At 49.0% G+C, this 22,720-nt stretch overlaps 10 protein-coding genes across 11 annotated transcripts; 5 read left to right on the top strand and 5 right to left on the bottom strand.

Moving 5' to 3' along the window:
- Positions 1-719: 719 nt before the first annotated feature.
- Positions 720-2,818, bottom strand: LOC133837861 (homeobox protein OTX1 B). Its single transcript, XM_062268767.1, has 3 exons — positions 2,155-2,818; positions 1,827-2,089; positions 720-1,771 (listed from the first exon to the last, which is right to left on the bottom strand). The coding sequence occupies exons 1-3, from the start codon at positions 2,193-2,195 to the stop codon at positions 906-908; spliced, it is 1,170 nt and encodes a 389-aa protein (XP_062124751.1). The 5' UTR covers positions 2,196-2,818; the 3' UTR covers positions 720-905.
- Positions 2,819-2,854: 36 nt separating this feature from the next.
- Positions 2,855-4,454, top strand: LOC133837878 (uncharacterized). 2 transcript variants are annotated; one of them, XM_062268797.1, is made up of 3 exons: positions 2,855-3,326; positions 3,378-3,758; positions 3,827-4,454. In XM_062268797.1, the coding sequence occupies exons 1-3, from the start codon at positions 3,168-3,170 to the stop codon at positions 4,088-4,090; spliced, it is 804 nt and encodes a 267-aa protein (XP_062124781.1). In that variant the 5' UTR covers positions 2,855-3,167; the 3' UTR covers positions 4,091-4,454. The 2 variants fall into 2 exon arrangements, with proteins under 2 accessions (XP_062124781.1, XP_062124771.1); XM_062268787.1 differs by having other exon boundaries at positions 2,860-3,326; positions 3,378-3,764.
- On the bottom strand, positions 4,141-5,378 carry LOC133837911 (uncharacterized). The gene is made up of 3 exons (XM_062268828.1): positions 5,185-5,378; positions 4,802-5,112; positions 4,141-4,734 (listed from the first exon to the last, which is right to left on the bottom strand). The coding sequence occupies exons 1-3, from the start codon at positions 5,243-5,245 to the stop codon at positions 4,642-4,644; spliced, it is 465 nt and encodes a 154-aa protein (XP_062124812.1). The 5' UTR covers positions 5,246-5,378; the 3' UTR covers positions 4,141-4,641.
- Positions 5,379-5,766: 388 nt separating this feature from the next.
- Positions 5,767-7,778, top strand: LOC133837871 (inositol polyphosphate multikinase). The gene has a single exon (XM_062268780.1). The coding sequence runs from the start codon at positions 5,985-5,987 to the stop codon at positions 7,017-7,019; it is 1,035 nt and encodes a 344-aa protein (XP_062124764.1). The 5' UTR covers positions 5,767-5,984; the 3' UTR covers positions 7,020-7,778.
- Positions 7,779-7,891: 113 nt separating this feature from the next.
- On the bottom strand, positions 7,892-12,376 carry LOC133837827 (splicing factor 3B subunit 1). The gene is made up of 3 exons (XM_062268725.1): positions 12,229-12,376; positions 11,343-12,040; positions 7,892-11,279 (listed from the first exon to the last, which is right to left on the bottom strand). Exons 1-3 carry the CDS (start codon positions 12,254-12,256, stop codon positions 7,986-7,988), a joined length of 4,020 nt encoding a protein of 1,339 aa, XP_062124709.1. The 5' UTR covers positions 12,257-12,376; the 3' UTR covers positions 7,892-7,985.
- A 71-nt stretch (positions 12,377-12,447) lies between these two features.
- On the top strand, positions 12,448-14,246 carry LOC133837852 (protein Notchless). The gene is given in 5 exon segments (XM_062268758.1): positions 12,448-12,732; positions 12,734-13,487; positions 13,545-13,895; positions 13,951-14,077; positions 14,142-14,246. Coding segments are annotated over 5 exon segments (1,443 nt in total). The 5' UTR covers positions 12,448-12,534; the 3' UTR covers positions 14,155-14,246.
- On the bottom strand, positions 14,106-16,599 carry LOC133837841 (uncharacterized). The gene has a single exon (XM_062268750.1). The coding sequence runs from the start codon at positions 16,330-16,332 to the stop codon at positions 14,242-14,244; it is 2,091 nt and encodes a 696-aa protein (XP_062124734.1). The 5' UTR covers positions 16,333-16,599; the 3' UTR covers positions 14,106-14,241.
- Positions 16,600-16,871: 272 nt separating this feature from the next.
- On the top strand, positions 16,872-17,669 carry LOC133837901 (protein MIS12 homolog). Its single transcript, XM_062268818.1, has 3 exons — positions 16,872-17,047; positions 17,106-17,398; positions 17,493-17,669. The coding sequence occupies exons 1-3, from the start codon at positions 16,978-16,980 to the stop codon at positions 17,667-17,669; spliced, it is 540 nt and encodes a 179-aa protein (XP_062124802.1). The 5' UTR covers positions 16,872-16,977.
- Positions 17,670-18,533: 864 nt separating this feature from the next.
- On the top strand, positions 18,534-21,818 carry LOC133837836 (neurofilament heavy polypeptide). Its single transcript, XM_062268738.1, has 2 exons — positions 18,534-18,677; positions 18,789-21,818. The coding sequence occupies exon 2, from the start codon at positions 18,809-18,811 to the stop codon at positions 21,620-21,622; it is 2,814 nt and encodes a 937-aa protein (XP_062124722.1). The 5' UTR covers positions 18,534-18,677; positions 18,789-18,808; the 3' UTR covers positions 21,623-21,818.
- Positions 21,700-22,521, bottom strand: LOC133837891 (translocator protein). The gene is made up of 2 exons (XM_062268807.1): positions 22,106-22,521; positions 21,700-22,019 (listed from the first exon to the last, which is right to left on the bottom strand). Exons 1-2 carry the CDS (start codon positions 22,439-22,441, stop codon positions 21,801-21,803), a joined length of 555 nt encoding a protein of 184 aa, XP_062124791.1. The 5' UTR covers positions 22,442-22,521; the 3' UTR covers positions 21,700-21,800.
- Between the last annotated feature and the right edge of the window lie 199 nt (positions 22,522-22,720).

The raw sequence follows: 22,720 nt of genomic DNA, 5'->3' as shown, positions 1-22,720 counted from the left end.
TGCACATACACACACACACACTCATGTACCTGCTGAGGAATCCATATAAGCATAGAACACATCACAGGGTATCAAACGAGATCCAAAGAGAAATATAGAAAACAAGTGGGAAGGTGGGACCAAGGACGCGTCACAAGACTGTTTCTATGTTTTCCATATTTAAATGTATATTTTAACTTGGGCAGGAGGCACAAAAAACTTGCCACTTCCCTTCTTCTTCGTTTGTTAAACAGAACAGAAATTCCTTTCGGACCTATTTCTAGAATTCCTCCTAAGTTTTTATATAATAGGGCAACAATTTTTATTCTACAGTTGTCGCCAGGAAATATTATATTCATTACACTTAAAGCTTTAAAAAGATTAAATTTCACTATTTAAATTTGATGAAGCGATTAAGATCTATCGGATAATACACATAAAATAACTAAAATCATATTCCTTTAGAAAGATTTGTAGTTCAATTTCATAACAAAGACCATAAAATAAAAATATGGTTTTCTATTCCTCCTAACGTTTCATTTTGAGAATGCGTCGTCTGCATGTTTTACAATAATCACGGAAAAATAATAATAAAATAACTCATATCACCGATGGGATAACTCCTAAACCCTCAATGCTTTTCTAGTAAAGATAATCTAAGTACAGATAAAATTTACTTCAAGTTCGATAGAAAACTTTGATACAGAAGAAAGAACGAATACTCTTTTCATCAGAAAAAGTATCTGGGTTATAAATAAAAGAGAGTTGAGTTTATACACAAATTGCCTGATCTATATTATCTTAAGTCTCCCTTACAGCTCACATAGAGAAAAAAGCATGGTTGAGAGATTAGAGCTAGGATAGAATATGAAATAAGATTAACTAAGCTTAGAATTCTCCTAGGTAGATACGCATTATCATTATGTTTAGACCACATCACCAGTGACTCCAACGACGCCCACATCATGGTGATGGTGATGATGATGCTGCAGTTGCTCAACGAGATCCCCAATGCCATCGACTCCAATACTCAAAGAGGGCAGCGCCAGCGATTTGTCCAGCACGAGCAGCGAAGGCGGCGACTTGGGCTCCGTGTCCGAGTCTGTCACATGGGCGGCGGAAAGCAGCGAGAGGCCACCGAAGGCATTGGAAGAGGAGGAATTCATGCCAAGGGCCATGCTGTCGAGGCACAATGAATGCAGAACGCCGTTGTCATGGGATTGACTCTCGTTGAAGCCTGAGACGGAGCTGGAGATATGTGGGGTTAGCGTGGGCTGCTTGTCGTCCAACGATAAAGCGTGCTCCATGCTCAGAATGCAGTCCGCCTTAAAGCTGTCGATCGTGAACTGATCGACGCTGAGAAACTTCATCTCGTCATAGGCGGAGGAGCCGTCGGTTATGTCCAAATCCAACGAGGAGCCAAAGGCGCTGGCCAGCGCTTGATGCTGCACTGTATCCAAGTGGCACAGCTGCTGCTGCTCCTGGTGTTGTTGTTGATGCCCCAAGTGCTGATCCTGCTGCTGGTGCTGTTGAAGTTGATGCTGTTGCTGCTCCTGGTCTTGAGGCTGCTGCTGTTGAGGAAGCGGTTGCTCCGTTTGCGTCGCAGGCGGATAGGTGGACCACTCCATGGACAGCCCGCTGCCGCCGCGCTCCAGCCCCAAGTGATCAATGTTGAGATTGAGAAAGATGTTGGGTGACAGACGCGATGGCGACGACAATCCCGCCGAGCCATAAGGTGCCTTCAGCTCGTTGTCCAGCGAGTTGGAAGACTGTGGCGGCGTGTCTGGAAGAACTAAACAGCCAACTAAGTGGGATAATCCTCAAGAAGACCGGCAGACACAACTTACCCAGAGCGCTGTCCAGCTGCCCCAGCACAGCGCTGTCATCAAAGGCGACATCTAAGTCTAAGCCCGCTCCTCCCTCCTTGTAATCCCCACCCAGCTTCTCCTGCTTGCGCCACTTGGCTCGCCGGTTCTGGAACCACACTTGAACTCTGGCCTCGGTCAGTTCAATGCGCACCGCGAGCTCCTCGCGAAAGAAGACGTCCGGATAATGAGTGCGTTGAAAGGCGCGTTCCAGTTCCTGCAGCTGAAGCGTGTTGAAAGTGGTTCTGGAAGGGAATTCCAAAAGAGAGTGAGTTCAATCTGGATAGGAGAAAAAGTTCCTCTAGAATACCTGTATCTTCGCTGCTTGCGCTTCATTGTGCCTTTGTCCATGCGTATCCTGAGCTGAAGCTCCTCCTTCTCCTTCTCCTGCTAGTCGAATTTAGCTGCTGCGTGGTGACATAGTCGCAGTTGTAATCGCAGCGCTTGGCTGCGTTTTTTTAACGATTTTCGTGCAACAACAAGAGACGCAGCACTCTTGGGGTTTCCTCCCCCCGCTGCCAAGCAAAACGAGCTGATTCAATGCGTCTCAAACTGCACAACAATAACGCGAAGTAAGCGCAGGAAATCTTCCACTGTAGTCAGTTTATCAGTCAGCATCCAGTTATCCCGCTAGGATGTCAGTTAACTGCAACCAGCTTGCTATCTCGCTCACTCACTTACTCCACTTCGCTCGCCTGCAGTTTAAGAGCTCGCACAGTTTGAGAGGTGCGCGCCGTGCGTGTAAAACTGTAATATTCAAACCCAGCGTGCGCAGCAAACAACGCGCTTCGAACTGTGGCCACGAACTGAGGTAGACAACGACTACTGGAGGATTGCGCTCGCTTACTTTCCGTCGGCGTTGTCGCCGTCGTCGTCGTCACGGGAAGCCACACAACTGGTGGCCACCCCCTAAGACCCGGGCCACCAAAAGCGAAAGCGCTGCACCTGAGCTCAGCTCTAGTTGCCATTTGGCTAGTTGGCTACTTGGCTGCTTCTACTTCGAGTGCTAGTGCTAGTGCTAGCGTGTCAGCGAAGCGTCCAAGAGCATGAGCTCATAGCAGCGCTTGGTCGGAAGAGGGTGGCAAATGTCTGGGTCACTGGGTTGTCGCTTTTTTCGGCTGAGCTATAAATAGTCGGGAATTGCCACACTCCACACTCACTTGCTGACACTTGAGGCGAGCTCTCCCCACTCCTCTCCACTCCACCCCCACTTCATCCCACCCCTCCTCCAGCTGCCTTTGTTATTGTGTCAACAGTTGAGCCCTTTGTTTGCCAGATGCTGGACTCTCTTGCACTCTGCTGCTGTCCAGGTGACGCAGCATAATGGACACAAGCCAGGACACAAAAGGTAATCCGAGAGTTGCCGAGAGTCGCCATTGTTCCAGCCTCGCTGCCCGGGGCTATAAAAGCGTAGTCGCCATCGCTGGGCAAGGCGCACATCGAGCCAAACTCTGCACGAGAAAGCATCGAGCAATGCCATGGGTGAGTGGACAATAAACAAATACTCTATGGACTATCAATAACCTGCAGCAGATGGCCACTTTGCTAGCAGCGCTGACGCTGCGCTGCCTCGTCGTCAGCGTCCAAGGAGGAGGAGGAGGAGGGAATCGCTTTGCAGTCTACGATGATCTGCAGCCGCCAGCTCGCAACTCGCATCCCAAACGCTGCAATCGTTATATGGACTGCGCCGAGCAGTCGCCAGTTGTGGAGGATAACGATGCCGAGCTGACTGCTGACAACTCCAAAATGCTCAACGCACTCTTTGGCCTCGTGCAGAGCACCCCAGCTCCGGCTCATCCCATGGAAGCGACGCTCACGCCTTACCAGCTGCCTGCCATGTACTACAACGACTTCTACGAGGATCTGCTGACCAACAAGCGCAACGATGTCCACGCCGCCGGTTGCGACTGCAAGGTTAGGGTGTGTTTCGATTCCTCTCAGTGTTGCGCATTATGCTTTTATTGATTCCTTTTGCTCGGCAGAACGATCTCAAGGACTTGGGTAGCAGATTTTACCCTCGCTATCTGATGATCGCTGTCTGCGAATCGCCAATGCGTGATGCAAAATGCACACAGGGCTCCAACTGCAAACCGCTGGAGTACAAGGTAAAGGTGTTGGAACTCACTACCGACAAGACAGCTGCCTCTTCTGCCTCCAGGCTGTGGATAGCCGAGGATATGTCGGAGCCTTGGGTGTGGAAATTCAAGACAGTCACCGTGCCCGCCGGCTGCTTCTGCACCAATTAACTCCAATTCAAAATGATGTTTGTTTTATGTTTAATGCAAATTGCACAATATCGCGTCTTAAATACAGCTTTATTGGGCTCCAAAGATATGTGTGTTTTGTGTGTGTTCAAAGACCCAAAAGGGGTCAGAGATTGCTTCAATTCGAGAGTATTTACTAATAGCTAAAAGGAGGCTACTGACTGCTCAGAGCTGCAGCTTTTTGACAGCTTCTGAGCAGCAGTAGGATCTGACCAATTCGTTGTATATAAAAGGTATCAAAAAGGCACAAAGTGAGGACACTTAATTATTAGTAAGACCTGCTGCCTGCACAAGTTAAACACTCAATTCGAGATTCAACAGGGAAACTTGAGCAGCAGCATTTAAAGGTCAAAAAGTTCCAAGTTGCTGTACTTAAACATTATACAAGGCACTACAACAGTGTCAACTACTTAGGGATGAATGGACGGCACAGAACTGATACAACAGACTATGTGGAATGATTAATTAATTAGCTATCTCTGAATATAAATTTGTGGTATGTGTGCGTTTAGTTAGCATCAATTGCTTGAGAATTAGGGCGTGCTGACACGCCGCAAGAGTAGCCAAGCTCCCGCTAGCGTTCCTAGTAGTGTGAGCAAGCTGCCTCTACTCTCCGTTGCGCCACTCTGCAATTGGAAATAGGTTAATCAACTAGTCACAAATCAGATTCTAGCCAACGCCCAAAAAACTTACAATGACAAAGTAATTGCATCTGTCGCCTTGGCAGCACTCGTTGCATGCCCAATCCTCGTACCAGATGTGCGTACAGTAGAGCTGCATGTAGCGTCGTCGCTTCGACTGACACTGTTCCTTGGTCATGCAACGCTTCGACACATAATATTGCTTCAAAGCTCCCTCTGAGAAATATGGTTGGCTGCCCCAGCGAATCTCGGTGCCGCAGACATTCTCAAATGATTCGCAGGTTTTGATCGTGTTCAGACACTTCTCCGTGTTCCCCGTCTGATTAGAGCACACATAACACTCGAGTCCAGCCGCAAAGTGCACTACAAAGTAGAAGCAAATTCCAGAGTCAACATCAAATGTGTCATTAAGGTGTGGCTGCGGATTTTATTTACCTTGGCCACAGAGATAGAACGCCATCAGGGCCAGCACTGTGATGTGCCAGGCTTGCAACATGGCTGCTGGCAGTGGGATTGCAACCTTGTTTGAAAATTAACAGCAAATAAAATGATAAATATTGCTTTAAATTGAGCAAAGCAGCAACAACGCCATAAACAACCACTCCTCACACTTGCATTACCGATTGCAATAACGATAACTTGCAAAAGCGATAATTTTCCCATTGCTTGCTTTGCAACACTAACTATCTGTTTCAGCGCTAACGGCACACAAAGTATTTACCTATTGGAAAATATTTCAACTTTTATTTTCTGCCCCCAAACACCGCATTGCTTTACAATATTCACATAATTCTTCATTGTACCTAACGAGCAAATACAATTTCTATTAAACTGAAAAAAACGCGTGCCTATTCTGCTATTAATTTAATTTATCTAATTTACAATAAGGCGCCTTACACCATACGCCATAATGGTATTTTTATACTTTGAACCAGTTGGTATATTTTAACGGTCAAACAGCGGTCACACTGCCCGACGATCGTAAACTACCGCCAAAAGCAAATATAAGCAAATCAACAACAAGCTGTATGACTAATGGACATCCACTAATTAATTACATTAGAGCAGTTGCTGCAATTGCGTTTCGCTGTCGTGCCGTGCGCTGCTAAAGCAGCAATAATTCGCATTGTTATCAAGCAGTCGCTTTGCAACACTGGCTCTGTGTTTTTGCGCTGTTTTTGTTGCCATTGCCCGTTTGCTGTTTGTATTTTGAGTGCGAAACGAAGACGGACTCGATGGCCAAAAAGGAGCAGGCGGAGAGCATGGTGGCCGTGGTGGCGGCGGTGACACCTGCAGTTCCCCTGGGCTATCGACAGTTGGGAACACAGGTGGCTGGACACACATTCGAAGCGAGCAACGCGGCCGCCGTTGGACTGCTACAGGATGTGGGGGGCAGCGCGGAAGGCAGAAGCGAGGGACGCGTTTTCAAACCGCTGGGCAAACCGGAATGCGGCCTCCGAGAGATACAGTTCTATGAGTCACTCGCAGCAGCGACATCAACAATTGCTGCTGCAGCAGGGGATGTGGGGAAAGCAGAAAACGCTGCTGACAATGACCTCGCGCTGCTGGCAGCGTTGGCAGAGCACGTGCCGCGTTATTATGGCCAGCGGAAGCTGGTGGTGAATCAACGCGAACACACATTTCTGCAGCTTGAGGATCTGACCCATGGCATGGCTAAGCCATGCGTGATGGATGTGAAGATTGGCAAACGCACCTGGGATCCACTGTCGTCGCCACACAAGCGCGCCATTGAGCAGCAAAAGTATGTGATGTGCAAACAGAACCTAGGCCTGTGTCTGCCCGGTTTTCAAGTGTATCAGCAGGAGCAGCCTTGTGGCAAGCCGATTCTCATTCGCCATGGACGAGATTACGGCAAGAGTCTCAATGTCGAGGGATTTCACCAGGCCTTGGCGCTCTTCTTCAACGTCCAGCCAGCACATGCGAATGTTCCCCAGCTGCTCCGCGAGGTGTTGCGACAGCTGCGCGGCATCCACAGCTGGTTCAAGCGACAGCGTCTGCTGCACTTCTACGCCAGCTCACTGCTCATCTGCTACGACTTCGACAGGCTGAGCAACCCAAGTTCCCAGCAGAATGGCTACCATCACGAGCCACCAGTAACTCCAGCCATCAAGCTACCAGATCAATGGATTCGCGTGCGTTGCATAGACTTTGCACACATCTTTCCCGCCGCCGACGCACAGCCCGATGAGAATTATATGTTCGGGCTGCAGAGCCTCATCGACATAGTAGAGTCGATGCTGCAACGATAGCAGCTGCAGCTGGAGCTGCTCCAAGGACCAAGACCCCACTTCATTACCGTACACTTGTATTAACTTTAAGCCAAAAGATTAGTCCACAGCAGAGCTGTCATTAAAAGCAGAAACTAAACAATTACGCAAGTTCCAAAATGCAAGAGTTACTCAGTAACTTCGACTTTGATTCCGAATCCGACTCCGATTGAAGCCAGATCGGATGTGGATCAAGTACTTCAGTCATTGTAATCAAGTATTTCCCGTAGCAATTACCTGGTAATAAAATAAAGAGATGCATTGCTCACTGATTGTGGCCAAAATTCAAGTTTCAATTACCAAAACTCCCAACTGAAATGGTAAACCAGAAGAATGTATTTATAATAAGTAAGCAAGTCGAAAGTATGATCGACTGTCAAATACCTATACTAAACATTTGTAGAGGAAATAAAGCATGTAAAAACTCTTCTATGTAGTTCTAGTGACTTATTTAAATTTACATTTTGTATTTTTGTGATGAACAGAACAACTGCACCAGGCATTAATTAGCCAGCCGTAAAAGTGGAAAATACGAAATATGGCCCATGTTTTAAATAATTTGTTATATTATTACATCTCATTTAGATGTCTGGGCATGAATTCACTTAAGGTCTAATTAAATGTGAAAGAATGGACAAGGTCAGGTCAAGAATTCATTTACTTTGTACTTTGAATTGACGTAGACTTGTACTAATTGTTCGTGTCTTCGATAAGCGCTGGTTAAAGTACTTGCTATGGTTTGTGTCTTAACCAAAAACTTATAATTTAAAATAAAATTGCATTTACCTTGGGTGTCTGCTGTCCAACTGAACGAAATCCGCGAACTACGCTAGAATACATTGAATAAAGACTCATTTTGTACATTCGCGTTATATTTGTGTATTCTCTCGACTTATCAAAATTATTGTAGACTACGATCTAAGCACTCTCTCTCTCCAAGGACGCCTCTTAGAGCGTGTAGTCGAGCTCATAGCGCTCGTACTGGTTCTTGGGATCGTTTGTGATGCGTGGATAGCCGGCAATGAGAGCGTCCTGCCCGCCAATGTAGAGCGAGTTGTAGATCTTCCAGTAAACGTCGCGCACCTTTCGAGCGGGATGGAAGAGACCCTGCAGCGTGTACTGTAGTATCTTGATGGAGCCCAACGAGACACGCAGCCCATCCACGGAGTCCATGAAGGCCTGCACCAGATGCGGCGATGTCTCGAAGATGTTCGGCCACACATAGTTGAGCAGATGGGTCAGCGCATCCTCGCATCCAAAGCCATACACGCCCAACGACATGTGCTTGATGGCGGAGCACGCAGTCTGGCGATGCACCAGGTCGCGATCCATGAGCGCATCCTCGAGCAGCGGGCACACGGCATAGATGTAATCCTTACCCATCTCGCCAATGTATTCGAACAGGAAGGACAACGACTTGAGCACGCCGTTCTGCACATTTAACTCGGGCACTCGGTACTCGTTCATCAATGCAGGGAGCACAGTGAAGGGGCGACAAGTCTCCGCGACAATGGCAATGGCTACCGTGGTACAGACGCGATTCTGTCGCTCCTGCACCTTGAGATTGTTCAGCAGTGTCGCCAGCACATCGTGCGGTCCAATGGCCTTAGCGATGTAACCAAAGGTGTTGACTGTGGCTCGACGAATCGCCTTCTTATGCGCCTTGAGCAGCTCCAACAGCTCGAAACAGATGCGCATCCATTCTCTGGCAGAGACATACTCTGGGCCGCGATCCGCAATGCGACCGACAAGATCGATACAATTCTCCTGCACTTTCTCGTGTCTGTTCTTCAGAATGGGTGTGAGGCGGGGCAAAAGATCCTTGATGGGTGGCGTCATCTTTGTCATGCCAATAACATTCACAATAGCCTTCAAGGCGCCCAAGATGCTGCCCAGCACCTCGGGGTACTCCTCGCCCAGGTATTCATAAAGCACTACACCCAAGTGACCCATCAGCTTCTCCTCCTGGCAGGTCTTCATCACCACAGCAATGCGCGAGATCAAATCCGCCGCCTGTTGTCGCACCTTGGCGGATTTGTTGTTCAAGCGCCACAGAATGGTACCGCAAATCTGTGGCAAATAGGGCTTGACGCGCTTACCCAACTGATTGACAATGGTGCCGAAACCATTTAACATGACCACATCCTCGGTGGTCTGCTCCTGGAACGCATACAAGATGCCGTCAATGAGCTGTTCCTCAAGTCGCGAGTCAATGTCCGCTGCTCCCAGATTGCCCATGATCTTCTCTACGGTCTCCATGACCATCTTACGATACTGTTCGTTCTCGTCCTTCAGATCGTCGACCACACGATTGATGATCTCTGAGGTGCCCACCTTGTTGGCAATCTCAACAGTGGTGTCCACCAGCTGGCGATAGTTGCGCCTGTCCAGTGCCATGCGATGGTTCCAGAAGAACTTGAAAAAGTGCGGCAGAATCTCCTCTTTGATGTACTGCGGCTCCACACCATCTGTGGCACAACACTGTTTCACCACCTTAAGCACAATTTTCTTCATCTCCTCATCTGGCGACTGGAACTCACGGATGAGAATCAACATCACCTCACGCGTGTAATAATTGGCGTACTCGGCGTCCATAAGCGGAATCAGATAACCAATGGCTTTCAGGAAGGCAGCCAAGCCCTTGCCACGATGTGTTCTGATACCCTTCCACAGCGGTTTCAGCACCGAATCAAAGGACTCGATACCATAGGGCGTGGCAGCCTCGGCAAGCGCAGCAATGGCCAACGCCGTGATGGTGCGCACCTTCTGCTGTTCGTCCACCAATCCATGCTCGATGATCTCGACGAGAGCCTTGAGATGCGGCAGGATGGCGCAACCCATCAGTATGGCAATCTGCTGAACAATCTTGATTCCTGTGTGCCGCGCCTGCCACGACTTCTTCGATTTGCACACAGCCTTAAGGAAGGGCAGCAGCGAGGGAATGCCCAAGGCGGAAGCAACAACAGCAAACGCACGCGCTGTCGTGTTTCGCACGTATTCATCAATGTTGTCAATGTCGGGACGCATGGTGGAAATCATGGTGGCCAATCCGGCTGCCTTGGCCAAATTTGAAATGATTTCGCGACCTTCAATACGCGCATAGTAATCCTCGTCGATCAGCAGCGGCTCAATAACCACAAGAATTTTGTGCACAAACGGGCGCACCAAGTCATCCAACTTGTAGAGCACGCGGTCGATTACCTTGACCAGCAAATGACGCTCCTGATCCTCCAGTGTAGGTGACATGAGCAGCGGTAGAATTTGATTGAAAAGTGGCCCAGCTCCGAATTCTCTAGCCTTGTCCGTCATCTGGCGCAACGCGGACTTGCGCATGGGCGGCGAACCGTTCTTAATAGTGAGCAGCAGCTTCATGATCTTTCGCTCCTTCAGTTCCTCAGGCGACAGCGCATCCTCATTAACATCGACGAGCAGCTTGTCAAAGTACTGCGCATCCTCGGGCTTCATAAAGGGCAGATTCTGTCCCTTCGGCTGGTTGTCCATAAACTTGGCATTCTTGTCCTCCACTTGAATAAAGAATCCAGCTGGTGTGCCCGCTATCGGCGTGGGCGTGGCCATCAATTTACGTCCTGGTGTGCGCAGTGGCACGTAACCCGCTGGCGGAGGCAGAATTTTGTAGCCGGGTGGGAATACCTGATCCAACTCCTCGTCAGTGTACGGTCTGTTGCGTTCATCGATCTCTTTCTCCCAGCGATACGCCTGCAGCTGTTCTGGTGTCATCGCAGCCAAAGCGCCTGGCGTTGGCGTTGCCATGGCCATGGCTTTTACTCCCACGGGTGTGCTGCCTCCCGGCGTCAGCAGCGGCGTAGCATGTCCAGGTGTTGCATGTGGTGTCATGCTGGGGGTCATGGCGCTCGCGTTGCTTGGCGTAATTGCTGGAGTTGCATTCGATGGTGTTTCATCCCAGCGTGAACGTCGCTTCGAGGCTCCTGGTGTGGACTCGATGCCAGAGATGCCCGAGTCGCTTGCAGAGCTGCCTGTACGATCTGGTTTAGGGGTCTCTGCCCAGCCACTGTGTCCGGGCGTCTCGCGCTCTGTCTTTGGTGTCTCATCCCAGCGGTTTCGGCGCGCCGACTTTTCGTGGCCGGGCGTCTCATGACCCGGCGTCATGGCATGTGCCGGTGTGGCGTCCCAGATGCGTGTGCCGAGTCCTGGCGTAGCGCCGGGCGTCTCGCTACCCTTATGTCCAGGGGTCTCGTCCCAACGATGATCGCCGGGTGTTTTCTGCAAGCAAAAAAAGTTTATATATAAAGTGCTTCCTTTTCCAATTATCCTTTCACTACTCACGTCTTCCCAGGTAGGCGTAGCCGCACTACTGGGTGTTGCCGCCACCTTAGCGGGTATAAAGCTATCGCTCACTGTCTGATCCCAGCGGCCACGCTTGCGTCCGCCTTCCTTAGCAGCAGCTGCAGCCGCTTCGCCATTTGCCGATCCCGATTTCACTAGTGTGCCCTCCTTGGACTTCTCCATGATGCGGCGCCGCAGTTCCGACTCCTCGCCCTTGAGCATCTGTTCTCGCATAATGTCCGTGTAAGTGCGAGAACCCACATCGGGGGTTTTACCGCCGTCCGCAAAGGGATCAGCACGATCTGGCGAGATGATGATGCGACGACGCTTCTGTCTGTACTCATCCTCGCGATCAGCAATCGTGGGACGCCGTCGATCTGCGAGCGGATCAATGTCCTCCTTTCCCTGGGTCACATCCTTGAGCACCGAGGTGGGCGCCGTGTAGGTTGTGCGCTTCTGTGGCACGGGGAAGCCATCGTCTTCTTCATCCTCATCACCCTCATCATCGTTTGCTGCTATCGATGTGTTGTAGCCCTCATACCGACCCTTTGCCCCTTTCCCCACCGCCGCCTCATCGTCATAGAGATCGGTGTCGAAGAAGCCGCCGCTATCAAGCAAGCCTACACCTGCTGCTGCGGCATTGGTCTTTGCCAACTCGGTTTTCTTAGCTTGAATGTCCGAGATTTGCGCCTCAATATCTGCGAATGCAAATTAATTGTGATTAACATTAACATCAACATTGATTTTCTTTTGGCACGCAGAACGTTGAGAGTAGAACACCAACAATGTGAAAGGAGCCGCAAATTGAGGTCTCAGCGCCACCTAAGTGTACACCAACCGTGAGAAACAGTCTCTGCACCATGAGCGAATTGCATTTGTCACTTACCTTCATGAGTACGCGGTATATTTTCCATTTTTATCAATTTGTCGTCAACAAACGTATGAAAAACGCGTACATGAAAAACTTGTGCGACAGTATTGCAAAGCGGCTTTGCCTAAGCGACATAACCAACACTAGTGAAGAGTGCGAGCTACGAGAATCGATGAGCGGCTATCGCTACTGCAAGTAAAAGTATCGTAGCAACGATGCTATCGTTGTCTTTGCCATCGCTATTTCGAGCACGTGTTGTTTGTTGTTGTGCGTGTGTTTCTTACAACTGCTACGCAAAATGTTGGCAAAAAAAAACAGAAAATGGAAGCGGAACCCGAACAAATTGTAGTGCCACACACGCTGCAAGCGCGTCTCATATCGGAAACCGGCGAGGAAGCGGGACCACCCATAGATTTGCCCTCGGGCATCACAACACAACAACTGGGCCTTATTTGCAATGCGTTACTGAAGAACGAGGAAACGACGCCTTATTTGTTCTTCGTCGGCGACGATGAGATCAAAAAAGTCACTGGAGGACACACTTGACCTTGCGACCGTGGACACCGAGAATGTCATTGACATTGTGTACCAGCCACAGGCCGTGTTCAAAGTGCGTCCCGTCACCAGATGTACCAGCTCTATGCCTGGCCATGCTGAGGCTATTGTATCGCTGCATTTCAGTCCCAATGGCGCACATCTGGCCAGTGGCAGCGGCGACACGACCGTGCGCCTCTGGGATCTCAACACGGAGACACCACACTTCACTTGCACTGGCCACAAACAATGGGTGCTCTGCGTCGCTTGGGCCCCAGACGGCAAACGCTTGGCCAGTGCCTGCAAGGCAGGTAATATTATCATCTGGGACCCGGAGACAGGCCAGCAAGTGGGACGTACGCTCAGCGGTCACAAGAAGCACATCAATGGACTGAGTTGGGAGCCTTATCATCAGAATCCAGAGTGCCGCAAGCTGGCATCGGCAAGCAGTGATGGCGATTGTCGTATATGGGATGTGAAGCTGGGTCAGTGCCTGCTCAACATTGCTGGCCACACGAATGCTGTTACAGCCGTGCGATGGGGTGGTGCCGGCATGTTGTATACCTCGTCCAAAGATCGGACTGTGAAGATGTGGCGCGCTGCTGATGGCATCTTGTGTCGCACGTTCTCTGGCCACGCGCACTGGGTGAACAATATAGCACTGAGCACCGACTACGTGCTGCGCACTGGACCCTTCCAACCAGTCAAGGATCGCCTCAAGGGGTACCTCAACCTAAGCAGTAAAAACTATTCTATACAAATATCGAAGTAGCTAGCTAATTATTAAATCCTTTTAGCTGAGGAGTTGACTGCTGCTGCTTTGAAGCGTTACCAAGCCGTTTGTCCAGATGAAGTGGAGTCGCTCGTCTCATGCTCGGATGACAACACTTTGTACTTGTGGCGCAACAATCAGAACAAGTGCGTGGAGCGCATGACGGGCCATCAGAATGTTGTGAACGATGTCAAGTACTCGCCAGATGTGAAGCTCATTGCCTCGGCCTCGTTCGACAAATCCGTGCGGCTTTGGCGTGCGCACGATGGTCAGTTTATAGCCACATTCCGCGGTCATGTGCAGGCCGTCTATACGCTCGCCTGGTCAGCGGATTCGCGACTAATAGTCTCCGGCAGCAAGGACTCCACTTTGAAGGGTAATTCACTTCTTTGCTTATTTTGAGCTATTATTGAGCTATTCCCCATTTACAGTTTGGAGCGTGCAGAGCAAGAAGCTGGCGCAGGAGCTGCCTGGACATGCGGACGAAGTGTTTGGCGTCGACTGGGCGCCCGATGGTTCCAGAGTCGCCTCTGGCGGCAAGGACAAAGTGATAAAGCTGTAAGTGTGCCATAAATTTCATCAGCAATCTCTATAAAAATCTCATTTATTAAAAACTTTTCAGCTGGGCCCATTGATGAGCTACACATAAAATGCATCGATTTACATATACTACTAACAATAAAGTGAAAACCCTGAGTGGAACTCTTGGTCCATGTCCTTGTCTAAATGCGCTTTCGCTGCATCTTTTCTTCAATCTGCTGGAAATAACTCTCAAAGTTGTCGCCTTCTTTAATATAACTGTCTGGCACTGCGGACTCTGACAGCAGCGCTCGCTCTGCAGATGCGAATCCAATGGCCACGCATTCGTCCAGCGTGTGGCACTGCTTCAGCAGAGCTGTGATAAAGCCGGCACAGAAACTGTCGCCTGCACCGGAGACATTGACAATGTGCTGGAGCTTAGGCGGTGCGTAGAAGAGCGTTGTGTGCTCACCGCTGGGCGAGAGTGAGAGCAGCTTGCTGGGATCGGCTTCAGCATCTGAACGTATGCTAAGCAGCACACCGTGATTGCCCAAAGTGGCAATGATGCAGTTGAAGTGCGTGTCGATCTGTCGGAGCAGCTCTTTAGTCTGCTTTAGCAGTTCCGATTGCTCCTGTTTCGTGTCCGGTTGGTGTTTCACAGGCTGCCCAGTAATTGCCTCCACAATGGTCTTCAACTCGTGCAAATTTGGCTTAAGAAGGCGTATGTGCTGAGTCAGCTCAGCTGGCAGCTTAAATGGCTTGCCAGCTATAAACATATCGGTGGGCTCAAAGAACACAGGCACCTGGAATTGTTGAGCCAGTTGCAAAGTACTCGACATGGCCTGCTCCGAGAGATTGCTATCCATGACGATGAGTGGCGCCTGGCTGAACAACTCGGACTTGGCCTTCAATGCTGCAGTAGTGATGCTGTCATGCACATCCATATCGCCTAAGATTAGCTTGCAATCGCCCAATCGATCGAAGATCACTGAGCAGAGTGAAGTTGCATGCTGCGCATCCACAATGAGATTGCTTTGCAACGCAGCTGGCATCAGCTGCCTCAGCATCTGAGCAAAGTGATCGTTGCCCACAGCGGATATTAGATTCACCTCGCCATACAGCTTGTAGATGCCTTCGGCAATGTTCCGTCCCACGCCGCCAGCTGCATGCTTTGCTACTGACTTATATGTAGCGCCGTCCAGATGCAGGCCATGCGTATCCTTCACTCTAAACGAGAGATCCAGAATGGAGGCACCCACTACCACAGGTTTCTTCTTCGGCTCTCTGCTGTCGCCACATTGCTGACCATTTCCTGCCACCCAAGCGGAGGCAATCTGTGCCGCGACAGCTGCGTTGTTCTTGATCAACGCAATGTTCGCCTGTAGGCTGCGTCCTTTTGTTATGCCTGCGATGTGCGAGAGCAGGAAAGGGGTCACCTCCTTGCCGCTAACGCCTTGCGCCTGTGCCTCTGCGTTGGCCTGCTCAATGGCAGCATCAATAGCCGACTTATCAGCAGCAAACTCCTCGGGTATCGGGACGCCTATCAAGACGCCAGACTGTAAATCCAACTCTCGCCAGGCACGCAGTAGTCGGGCAGCATCTGCAGCTGTCTCCAAGTTATAGGGTACCTTACAGCCACTGTCACGTGTGTAGAAGTCGGGGAACACCCCACCCATACTCGCGTAGCTCGCGACGCAGACGCCCTGCGTCTCCAGGTACTCGAGAGTACGAGGAATGTCCAAAATGGACTTGACACCGCTGCAGACGACGGCGACAGGAGTGCGTCCCAACTCGACTAGATCAGCTGAGACATCCATCGTCACATGACCCTCGCGATGCACACCTCCAATGCCGCCAGTGGCAAAAATTGGAATGCCCACCTGATGGGCCACAATCATGGTAGCGGCGACTGTAGTTCCGCCACTTTGTTGCGCCGCCACCACATAGGGCAGATCCCGTCGAGAGCATTTGATTACCTGTTCCCGTGGTTTGTGCGCCAGCTTCATTAGCTCCTCCTGCGTGAGGCCAACTTTGATGCAGCCATCAATGATGCCAATGGTGGCTGGAACAGCGCCGTTTTGACGCACCACTTCCTCTACTTGGAGTGCGGTTTCCACATTCTGCGGTACCGGCATTCCGTGGGTAATGATTGTCGACTCCAGTGCAACAATTGGTTGCTTTTGCGACAGCGCTTGACGAATCTCCGGATGCACAACAATGTGGTTTTGATTCTGGGTGTATGTGCGGCAGAGCAAGGCTCGAAAGCCACCCGAGGCACATTTCCGTAGCAGCATCGCAAAAATAATGCGTTAATTATGCTTTTTGTGTACTTCACACAACTTACGAACTTAATAACAATAACAATGCACCATGTGGTCCGTACAATAACAAAATGTGTTTACATGGCAAATCAGCTGGAAGTGCGTTCCTCTTACTGGGATTTTAATGTAAGTATCAATTTATCTCCAATGATATTTATATTATTATTTTCTTCAAAAAATAGTAACAACAATAATAACAATTACTAAATGTTATAAAATTAAATGCTTTTCCAAAACACATTTTAAATAAAAACAACTTTATCGCCCACAATGCTGGTCACACAATTCTGGTCTTGGAGTGCAATGATTGCACATGACGATAATTGTTATCGGTCATTGATTTAATCAGGCATAAAAATATAAACAATCAGTTTTAAATTTAATGTGTAATAATGATGATAGGTAAAAAAAAATCGAATTTAATTTTATCCCCTTCCCGCACACATTCAAACTAAATCAATTTTATTGCAAGCAATCTTGCTGGTCACATTGATTTTACTGTGGCACATATCGATTACTGTTGTCGATTGCGTATGCTTCTTATTTCAATCAGTACGCGCAATTGTGGCATCCATCTTGTTTGAAAATTGTTTGTGAAAAAAGTGGAACTTGTGCAAAATGGACTTAAATCATAGCACGTATACCATGGAGTTCTTCAATTTTACTCCCGAACAAATTTCTGCCGAACGTAAGCTGAAATCACTTTCGTAATATACCAAAATTAGACTGCAAAATGCATATTCCAGGCGACCACTTGGTAAAGTCGCTTATTAAGCGAGCTGTTGATTTGACCGTCAAGAAGATAGAAAGCCCCGCCACATCTGAGGTGCTGGCGCAGCAGAAAGACACTGTAATGCGTCTCATGCAAGAAGGTTGTCAATCGAAGCTCGATCAACTAGGTGAGATGGACAAGCAGATATTTAATGTGCCGCCGCATGTCCTACTCATCAAAGACTTCGAACTGGAAAAGCAGTTTTCCAGCGAGGAAGAGGAAGCAAGGGCCGCACGGTTGGAAGAACTAAAAGAGCGATATCGTGAAGTAAGTGCTGGACTAGAAGTACTAAAAGTTCAGTTTTTATTCAAGGTGTACTAAAAGTTCAAATTCTATTCAATGCTCATTTTCTTGCTTTTAGAACATGGCTACGCTGGCCGAACTGCATGCAGAGGAAGAAAAATACACAGCTCTTCAACCGCATATCGAAAGGGAGCTGGAAATGCATCAACGACTCTACGACGCTTGCGATTATCCTGGTTTCAAGAATATTTACGAATTTGGAAATCATCTTTTCGGAGATGCTGATTTTCAATAATTGACATTAATATCGCATAGTTATTATTATTAGTCAAAAAGTTAGGCGAGTTCATGAACTTTGTGTTTGTGTTTATTCAGTTAATTATGTTCTAAAAGCTTATCATATAAAATATATTTATCATATTAAACCATTTCGGCTGACTAACGGAAAACCTGCAGGCTGAGACTTGTGGGCAGCTACACTGTAAGGATTCAGATTGTACAAGTTAGAATGAGGACAAAACTTAGTTATATATGACTTGTACTAAAAAAGGAGACTGGTTACCCAAATTTCATATAAATGTTACTCAAATTTTATATCTTAGGCAGTCAAATAATAGTTTGAGGTCATGATTTAATTGCTAATGAGAATTTAGAAGTCGGCTCTCAGTGAATCTTGGCTCTCTTCCTTGTGTACACACACAATCTGTAGCTAGAGCATAAGTTGAACTGTACATGAGTTAATGACTTTCTATTTTTGAGAAGACACTGCCTCCCCCTCTGGCGCCTCTAGCGCCGCTTCGTCAATAGTTCAACAGCCGAAGCAGCCGGTGATCTGAGTTCTCGGTTGTATGTTTTGTATTTCCTTCTGGCTTTTTGTGTTTGGCACGACAACAAGGCAGCCACACGCCGAGTTGAGTTGATGCGGCACACAGAACTCAATCACTGGCAGAAGAAGCATCAGAAGGCGTGGTAAAGATGTGCGAGGCTATTTATAGAGCATCCGCGACATTATTTGTATGTTTTTCTGTTCTTTTGCTTGTTATTTTGAGTTTTTGCGAGACGTATTCGAAAAAACAAAAATGCAAAAAGTGCCACACAAAAATAAAACAGGCAGGCAGGCAAAAAGGCGAGAGAAATTCGCAGTTTGCGAGTCGAGGCGTTATTAATAAAAGCAGCGCTGCCTTCGTCTCGTGGGTCTTGCTGTGGATCGGTTGCCTGGCTGCATTTATTCGCATTCGTATTTCGCCCGTGGAGTTGCACATTGTCGTCTTCATCGTCGTCTTCGTTGTGAAAATATTCTGAGGTAATTTCTCTCTCTTGGACTGCCTATTTTATGTAATACATATATGCACATTAATATCTCTATATCTGTATCTAAATCTGAATAATATATATGGATCAATTTCAATTGTAGTGAAAATATCGCTTGGCACCATGAATGTGGAGAAGCTAAAAAGGCTGCAGGCGCAGGTGCGCATCGGTGGCAAGGGAACACCACGTCGCAAGAAGAAGGTTATGCACCAGACAGCTGCCACCGATGATAAGAAGTTGCAGAGCTCGCTGAAGAAACTCTCTGTGAGCACCATACCCGGCATTGAGGAGGTCAATATCATTAAAGATGACCTCACAGTTATACACTTTAATAACCCTAAGGCGCAAGCCTCGCTCTCGGCCAATACCTTTGCTGTCACTGGCCATGGCGAGACCAAGAAGATTGTTGAAATGTTGCCCGAGATCTTGCCTCAATTGGGCCAGGAAACTGTTGTTCAATTGCGCATGTATGCTAACTCGATGTCGAACAACCAAAAGACTGCTGAAGGTGCTGGAAATGATGCTAAGATTTCCGAGGAAGACGATGAGGTGCCGTTGCTGGTTGGTGACTTTGATGAAGTGGCCAAAACCGAGGCAAAACAGCAGGAGCAAACCAAGACGGAAAAGAAACAGGAACAGCCAATCAAGGATGCCAAAAAAGCAAACAAAGCGGACAACAAGCATCCTCAACAACAGCAGCAACAGCAAACCAAACAGGATCGCAAGAAGAACCAACAACAGCAGCAACAACAACAACCCGAGACTAAACAAAATGAAGCAGCTAAGAAGGCAAACAATTCATCTCAAAAGGGAAAACAAGACAATAAGAAGGAGTCCAAGAAGAATGAACCGGATAACACCAATGACAAGGCCAACATTAATAAGACACCAGGCGATGCACAGCCCAAGGCAGCAACTCCAATTCCAAGTGGATTAGCGAAGCAAGAGACTGCTGTAGAACCTCCAAAGGCAGCGGAGCCGCAAAAGGCAGCTGAACCACAAAAAGCGGCTGAGCCGAAGAAGGAGCAACCGAAGCCAGTGGAGCAAAAGACTTCACCACAAGCAGACAAACCCGCGGCTCCAGCCGCTGCAACTCCAGCAAAGGCTCAGACACCGCCTGCTGTGCAGACTTTGGCTCAAATTGTAGCTGCCGAGCCACCAAAGGCAGCTCCAGCTCCTGCTCCAGTTGAGCAGAAGGAAAAACCCATCGAGAAAAATTCTGAACAGAAGCCAGCAGCAGCTCAAGCCAAGCCTGAAGCGAAGGCTGAGAAGAAAGAAGTTGCAGCTCCAGTAGTAACAACTCCAGCAACTGGATCTCTTGCATCCGAGCAGAAGACGGAACAACCTCAGCCGAAGGTTGAAAAGAAGGAAGCTGCTGCACCAGTTCCAACTCCAGTTCAACCGGAACAGAAGCCAGCTGCAGCACCAGCCAATATAGAAAAGACGGCTCCTGTGACTCCTCCTATCAAAGCAGAACAGAAGCCAGCTCAAGCTGATCAAAATGATGCCAAGAAAGAAGCTGCAGCTGCTCCAACTGCAGCCAAGCCAGCTGCTGAATTGAAGCCAGCAGCACCAGCTCAAACAAAGGCCAAATCCCCAACTCCAACACCAGTTGTGGCCGGTGCACCAGCTGCCGCTCCAGCTACTAAACAACCGGAAGCAGTTGCGCCACAGGGCGCTGCTCAACCAGCCAAGCAGGACGCTCCTAAGCAAGTAACGCCACCACCTGCCAAGCAAGCTACTCCGCCCACCGAACAGCCAAAGGTGCAGCAGACTCCAGTGCCAGCAGCTGCGAAGCCTGCAGAGCCCGAGAAAAAGTCAGAAGAGAAGTCGCAAGCTCAGCAGGCAGCTCAACAACAGCCCAAAGAGGCTGCACCGAAGCAGGGGACTCCGCCACCTGTGAAGCAAGCCACGCCACCAGCTGCTGCGCCGAAGCAAGCCACTCCACCAGCTGCCGAGCAGAAGCAAGCCACGCAACCAGCTGCTGAGCCAAAGCAAGCAACTCCACCAGCTGCTGAGCCAAAGCAAGCAACTCCACCTGCTACTGAGCAGAAGCCTGCATCTGATTCTAAGCCAACTGAGCAACAGCAAGCGAAACCAGCCGCTCCAGCAGCTCAGAAACAAGCGAATGCAGCCGGCGGCAAGAAACAGGAACAAGCTCAGAAGCCAAAGCAGCAGCAGCAACAACAGAAGCAACCACAGCAGCAACAGGGTCAGAAACAGGCACAGCCGCAACAACAGGCTCCAAAGCAGCCTCAACAGCAAGCACAGAAACAACAACCGCAGCAGCAGCAGGGTCAAAAGCAACCCGCTCAGCAGCAGCAGCAACAACCTCAGAAGCAGCAACAGCAGCAGCCTCAGAAGCAACCACAACAGCAACAGCAGCAAGCTCAAAAGCAACCCGCTCAGCAGCAGCAGCAACCAGCTCAGCAGCAGCAGCAACCAACTCAGCAGCAGCAACCTCAGGAGCAGCAGCTATCAGGTCAACAGCAGCAGCAACCTCAGCAACAACCCCAACAACAACAGCCACAGCAGCAGCAACAAGCTCAGAAGCAGCCACAAGCGAATGCTGGAGGCAACAAATCCGCACCACAGCAGCAGAAACAGGCAACCGCCAAGCCTGCCGTGGCAGCCAAACCAGAGGCAGCTAACGCCAAGCCAGCTGGAGCAAAACCCAACCAACAACAACAGCAGCAGCAGGGCAAAGGCAACAAGGCATCGCCTCCAAAGCAACAGCCAGCTGCTCAGAATAAACCTCAGCAGCAAAAGCAGAATGAAGGCAAGCCCAAGACACCAGCAAATACGCCCAACTCGCAGTCCTCTCCCAAGGCGTCGCCGTCGCCAAAGGCAACTGCTTCGCCACCCAAGGCTGCCTCCCCGAAGGCTGGCACCCCAACGAGCCCCGCACCAACTGCCCCGCAAGGTGGTGCCAATTAATTGCATGCATTTTCAAACACCAACGATCGAAGCAGAGTAGAATTGATCGATAGACTGCGATAAGAGAGATGCAGCACTGCAGTTTATCGATAATGTCGAATTGATTATATTTTGTGACGATTACAATTTTATATTGAGAAAATAAAAACACAATTTGAAAAAAAAAAGAAAATAAATATTAATTCTGCTTGCGCTCCGCTGACGATGTCGATGGCTGTTCGCTTCTTTCCTCCTTCTTTTCGGGATTGAGTTTCAACATCGCGTAGTTCAAGGCTGTCGCAAAGCCCAACCAAGCCATGTAGGGCACAAACAAAAGACCGGCCGTTTTATTGACGCGATAGAAGAGCACTCCACAAGCGCCGGCTGCAGCTGTTAATGCGACAATGTCAACAAGTCCCTGTGAATGACACATTGCCATTGCAATTGCATTAATAGATAAAGAAAATGTTCATTAAACCGGTGAAAAAATTATATGCAACTCACGCCCTTGATATTGTGCTGGCCAAAGAAAATCGGTGTCCACGCCCAATTGAGCGCCAGCTGAGTTCCATATGCGATCAGCGGCAGCTGTGCCTCTCCACTGAAGCCGCCACCATCTCGCCAAACCAGGTAAGAGCCGTAGCCCATGCCCGCATAGAGTGAAGTCCACACGGGTGCAAACAGCCAGTTGGGTGGTCGGAATGAAGGAAAATTCAGATGCTCGTACCAGTTCTTTATGTGATTGCGTGTTATTTTGCCATTCACCACGCCCCCAACATTTGGCAAGATGATGGCGCCTGCAATCTTCAGTACATTCCCAGCACAGTTCTTGTCAGCCATATTTTGGATTTATTGCAGTTTGTGCACTCACTCACTCAAACGGTTAACTGTTAACTGTTGATGCCCTTTTTAAATGCGCCGCAGCTCAACAAACTTGTCGCGCTGATTTCATATATCCAATATGCGTGTGTGCGTGCCTGTCCGTGTAAGTGTGTTTACATTTAATTGCTGTCTTTGCTCTCTGCTTTTGCAAGTGCTTACATATGTGTTGGTGAGTCGCTGAGTGGATTTTGCACTTGTACACAGCGCAACACGCTTTTTGAGACTGAAATTCAATTG

Source organism: Drosophila sulfurigaster, chromosome 2L, assembly GCF_023558435.1.
Source record: "Drosophila sulfurigaster albostrigata strain 15112-1811.04 chromosome 2L, ASM2355843v2, whole genome shotgun sequence".
NCBI lineage: Eukaryota > Metazoa > Arthropoda > Insecta > Diptera > Drosophilidae > Drosophila > Drosophila sulfurigaster.
Note: the sequence above shows the minus strand (reverse complement) of the source record. Positions and strands in the feature narration are given on the sequence as shown.

Bases quoted from the DNA above. Each gene is read 5' to 3' on its own strand.
- LOC133837861 (XM_062268767.1), bottom strand. From the start codon at position 2,195: ATGGACAAAGGCACAATGAAGCGCAAGCAGCGAAGATACAG. The intron at 2,090-2,154 runs GTATTCTAGAGG...ATTCCCTTCCAG, and splicing joins CGCAAGCAGCGAAGATACAG to AACCACTTTCAACACGCTTC. The intron at 1,772-1,826 runs GTAAGTTGTGTC...TTGGCTGTTTAG, and splicing joins GCAGCTGGACAGCGCTCTGG to TTCTTCCAGACACGCCGCCA.
- LOC133837878 (XM_062268787.1), top strand. From the start codon at position 3,168: ATGGACACAAGCCAGGACACAAAAGGTAATCCGAGAGTTGCCGAGAGT. The intron at 3,327-3,377 runs GTGAGTGGACAA...AACCTGCAGCAG, and splicing joins AGCATCGAGCAATGCCATGG to ATGGCCACTTTGCTAGCAGC. The intron at 3,765-3,826 runs GTGTGTTTCGAT...TTTGCTCGGCAG, and splicing joins GTTGCGACTGCAAGGTTAGG to AACGATCTCAAGGACTTGGG.
- LOC133837911 (XM_062268828.1), bottom strand. From the start codon at position 5,245: ATGTTGCAAGCCTGGCACATCACAGTGCTGGCCCTGATGGCGTTCTAT. The intron at 5,113-5,184 runs GTAAATAAAATC...TCTACTTTGTAG, and splicing joins GTTCTATCTCTGTGGCCAAG to TGCACTTTGCGGCTGGACTC. The intron at 4,735-4,801 runs GTAAGTTTTTTG...TTCCAATTGCAG, and splicing joins GATGCAATTACTTTGTCATT to AGTGGCGCAACGGAGAGTAG.
- LOC133837871 (XM_062268780.1), top strand. From the start codon at position 5,985: ATGGCCAAAAAGGAGCAGGCGGAGAGCATGGTGGCCGTGGTGGCGGCG.
- LOC133837827 (XM_062268725.1), bottom strand. From the start codon at position 12,256: ATGGAAAATATACCGCGTACTCATGAAG. The intron at 12,041-12,228 runs GTAAGTGACAAA...TTGCATTCGCAG, and splicing joins TATACCGCGTACTCATGAAG to ATATTGAGGCGCAAATCTCG. The intron at 11,280-11,342 runs GTGAGTAGTGAA...TTTTGCTTGCAG, and splicing joins CTACGCCTACCTGGGAAGAC to AAAACACCCGGCGATCATCG.
- LOC133837841 (XM_062268750.1), bottom strand. From the start codon at position 16,332: ATGCTGCTACGGAAATGTGCCTCGGGTGGCTTTCGAGCCTTGCTCTGC.
- LOC133837901 (XM_062268818.1), top strand. From the start codon at position 16,978: ATGGACTTAAATCATAGCACGTATACCATGGAGTTCTTCAATTTTACT. The intron at 17,048-17,105 runs GTAAGCTGAAAT...TGCATATTCCAG, and splicing joins CGAACAAATTTCTGCCGAAC to GCGACCACTTGGTAAAGTCG. The intron at 17,399-17,492 runs GTAAGTGCTGGA...TCTTGCTTTTAG, and splicing joins TAAAAGAGCGATATCGTGAA to AACATGGCTACGCTGGCCGA.
- LOC133837836 (XM_062268738.1), top strand. From the start codon at position 18,809: ATGAATGTGGAGAAGCTAAAAAGGCTGCAGGCGCAGGTGCGCATCGGT.
- LOC133837891 (XM_062268807.1), bottom strand. From the start codon at position 22,441: ATGGCTGACAAGAACTGTGCTGGGAATGTACTGAAGATTGCAGGCGCC. The intron at 22,020-22,105 runs GTGAGTTGCATA...TGTCATTCACAG, and splicing joins GCCAGCACAATATCAAGGGC to GGACTTGTTGACATTGTCGC.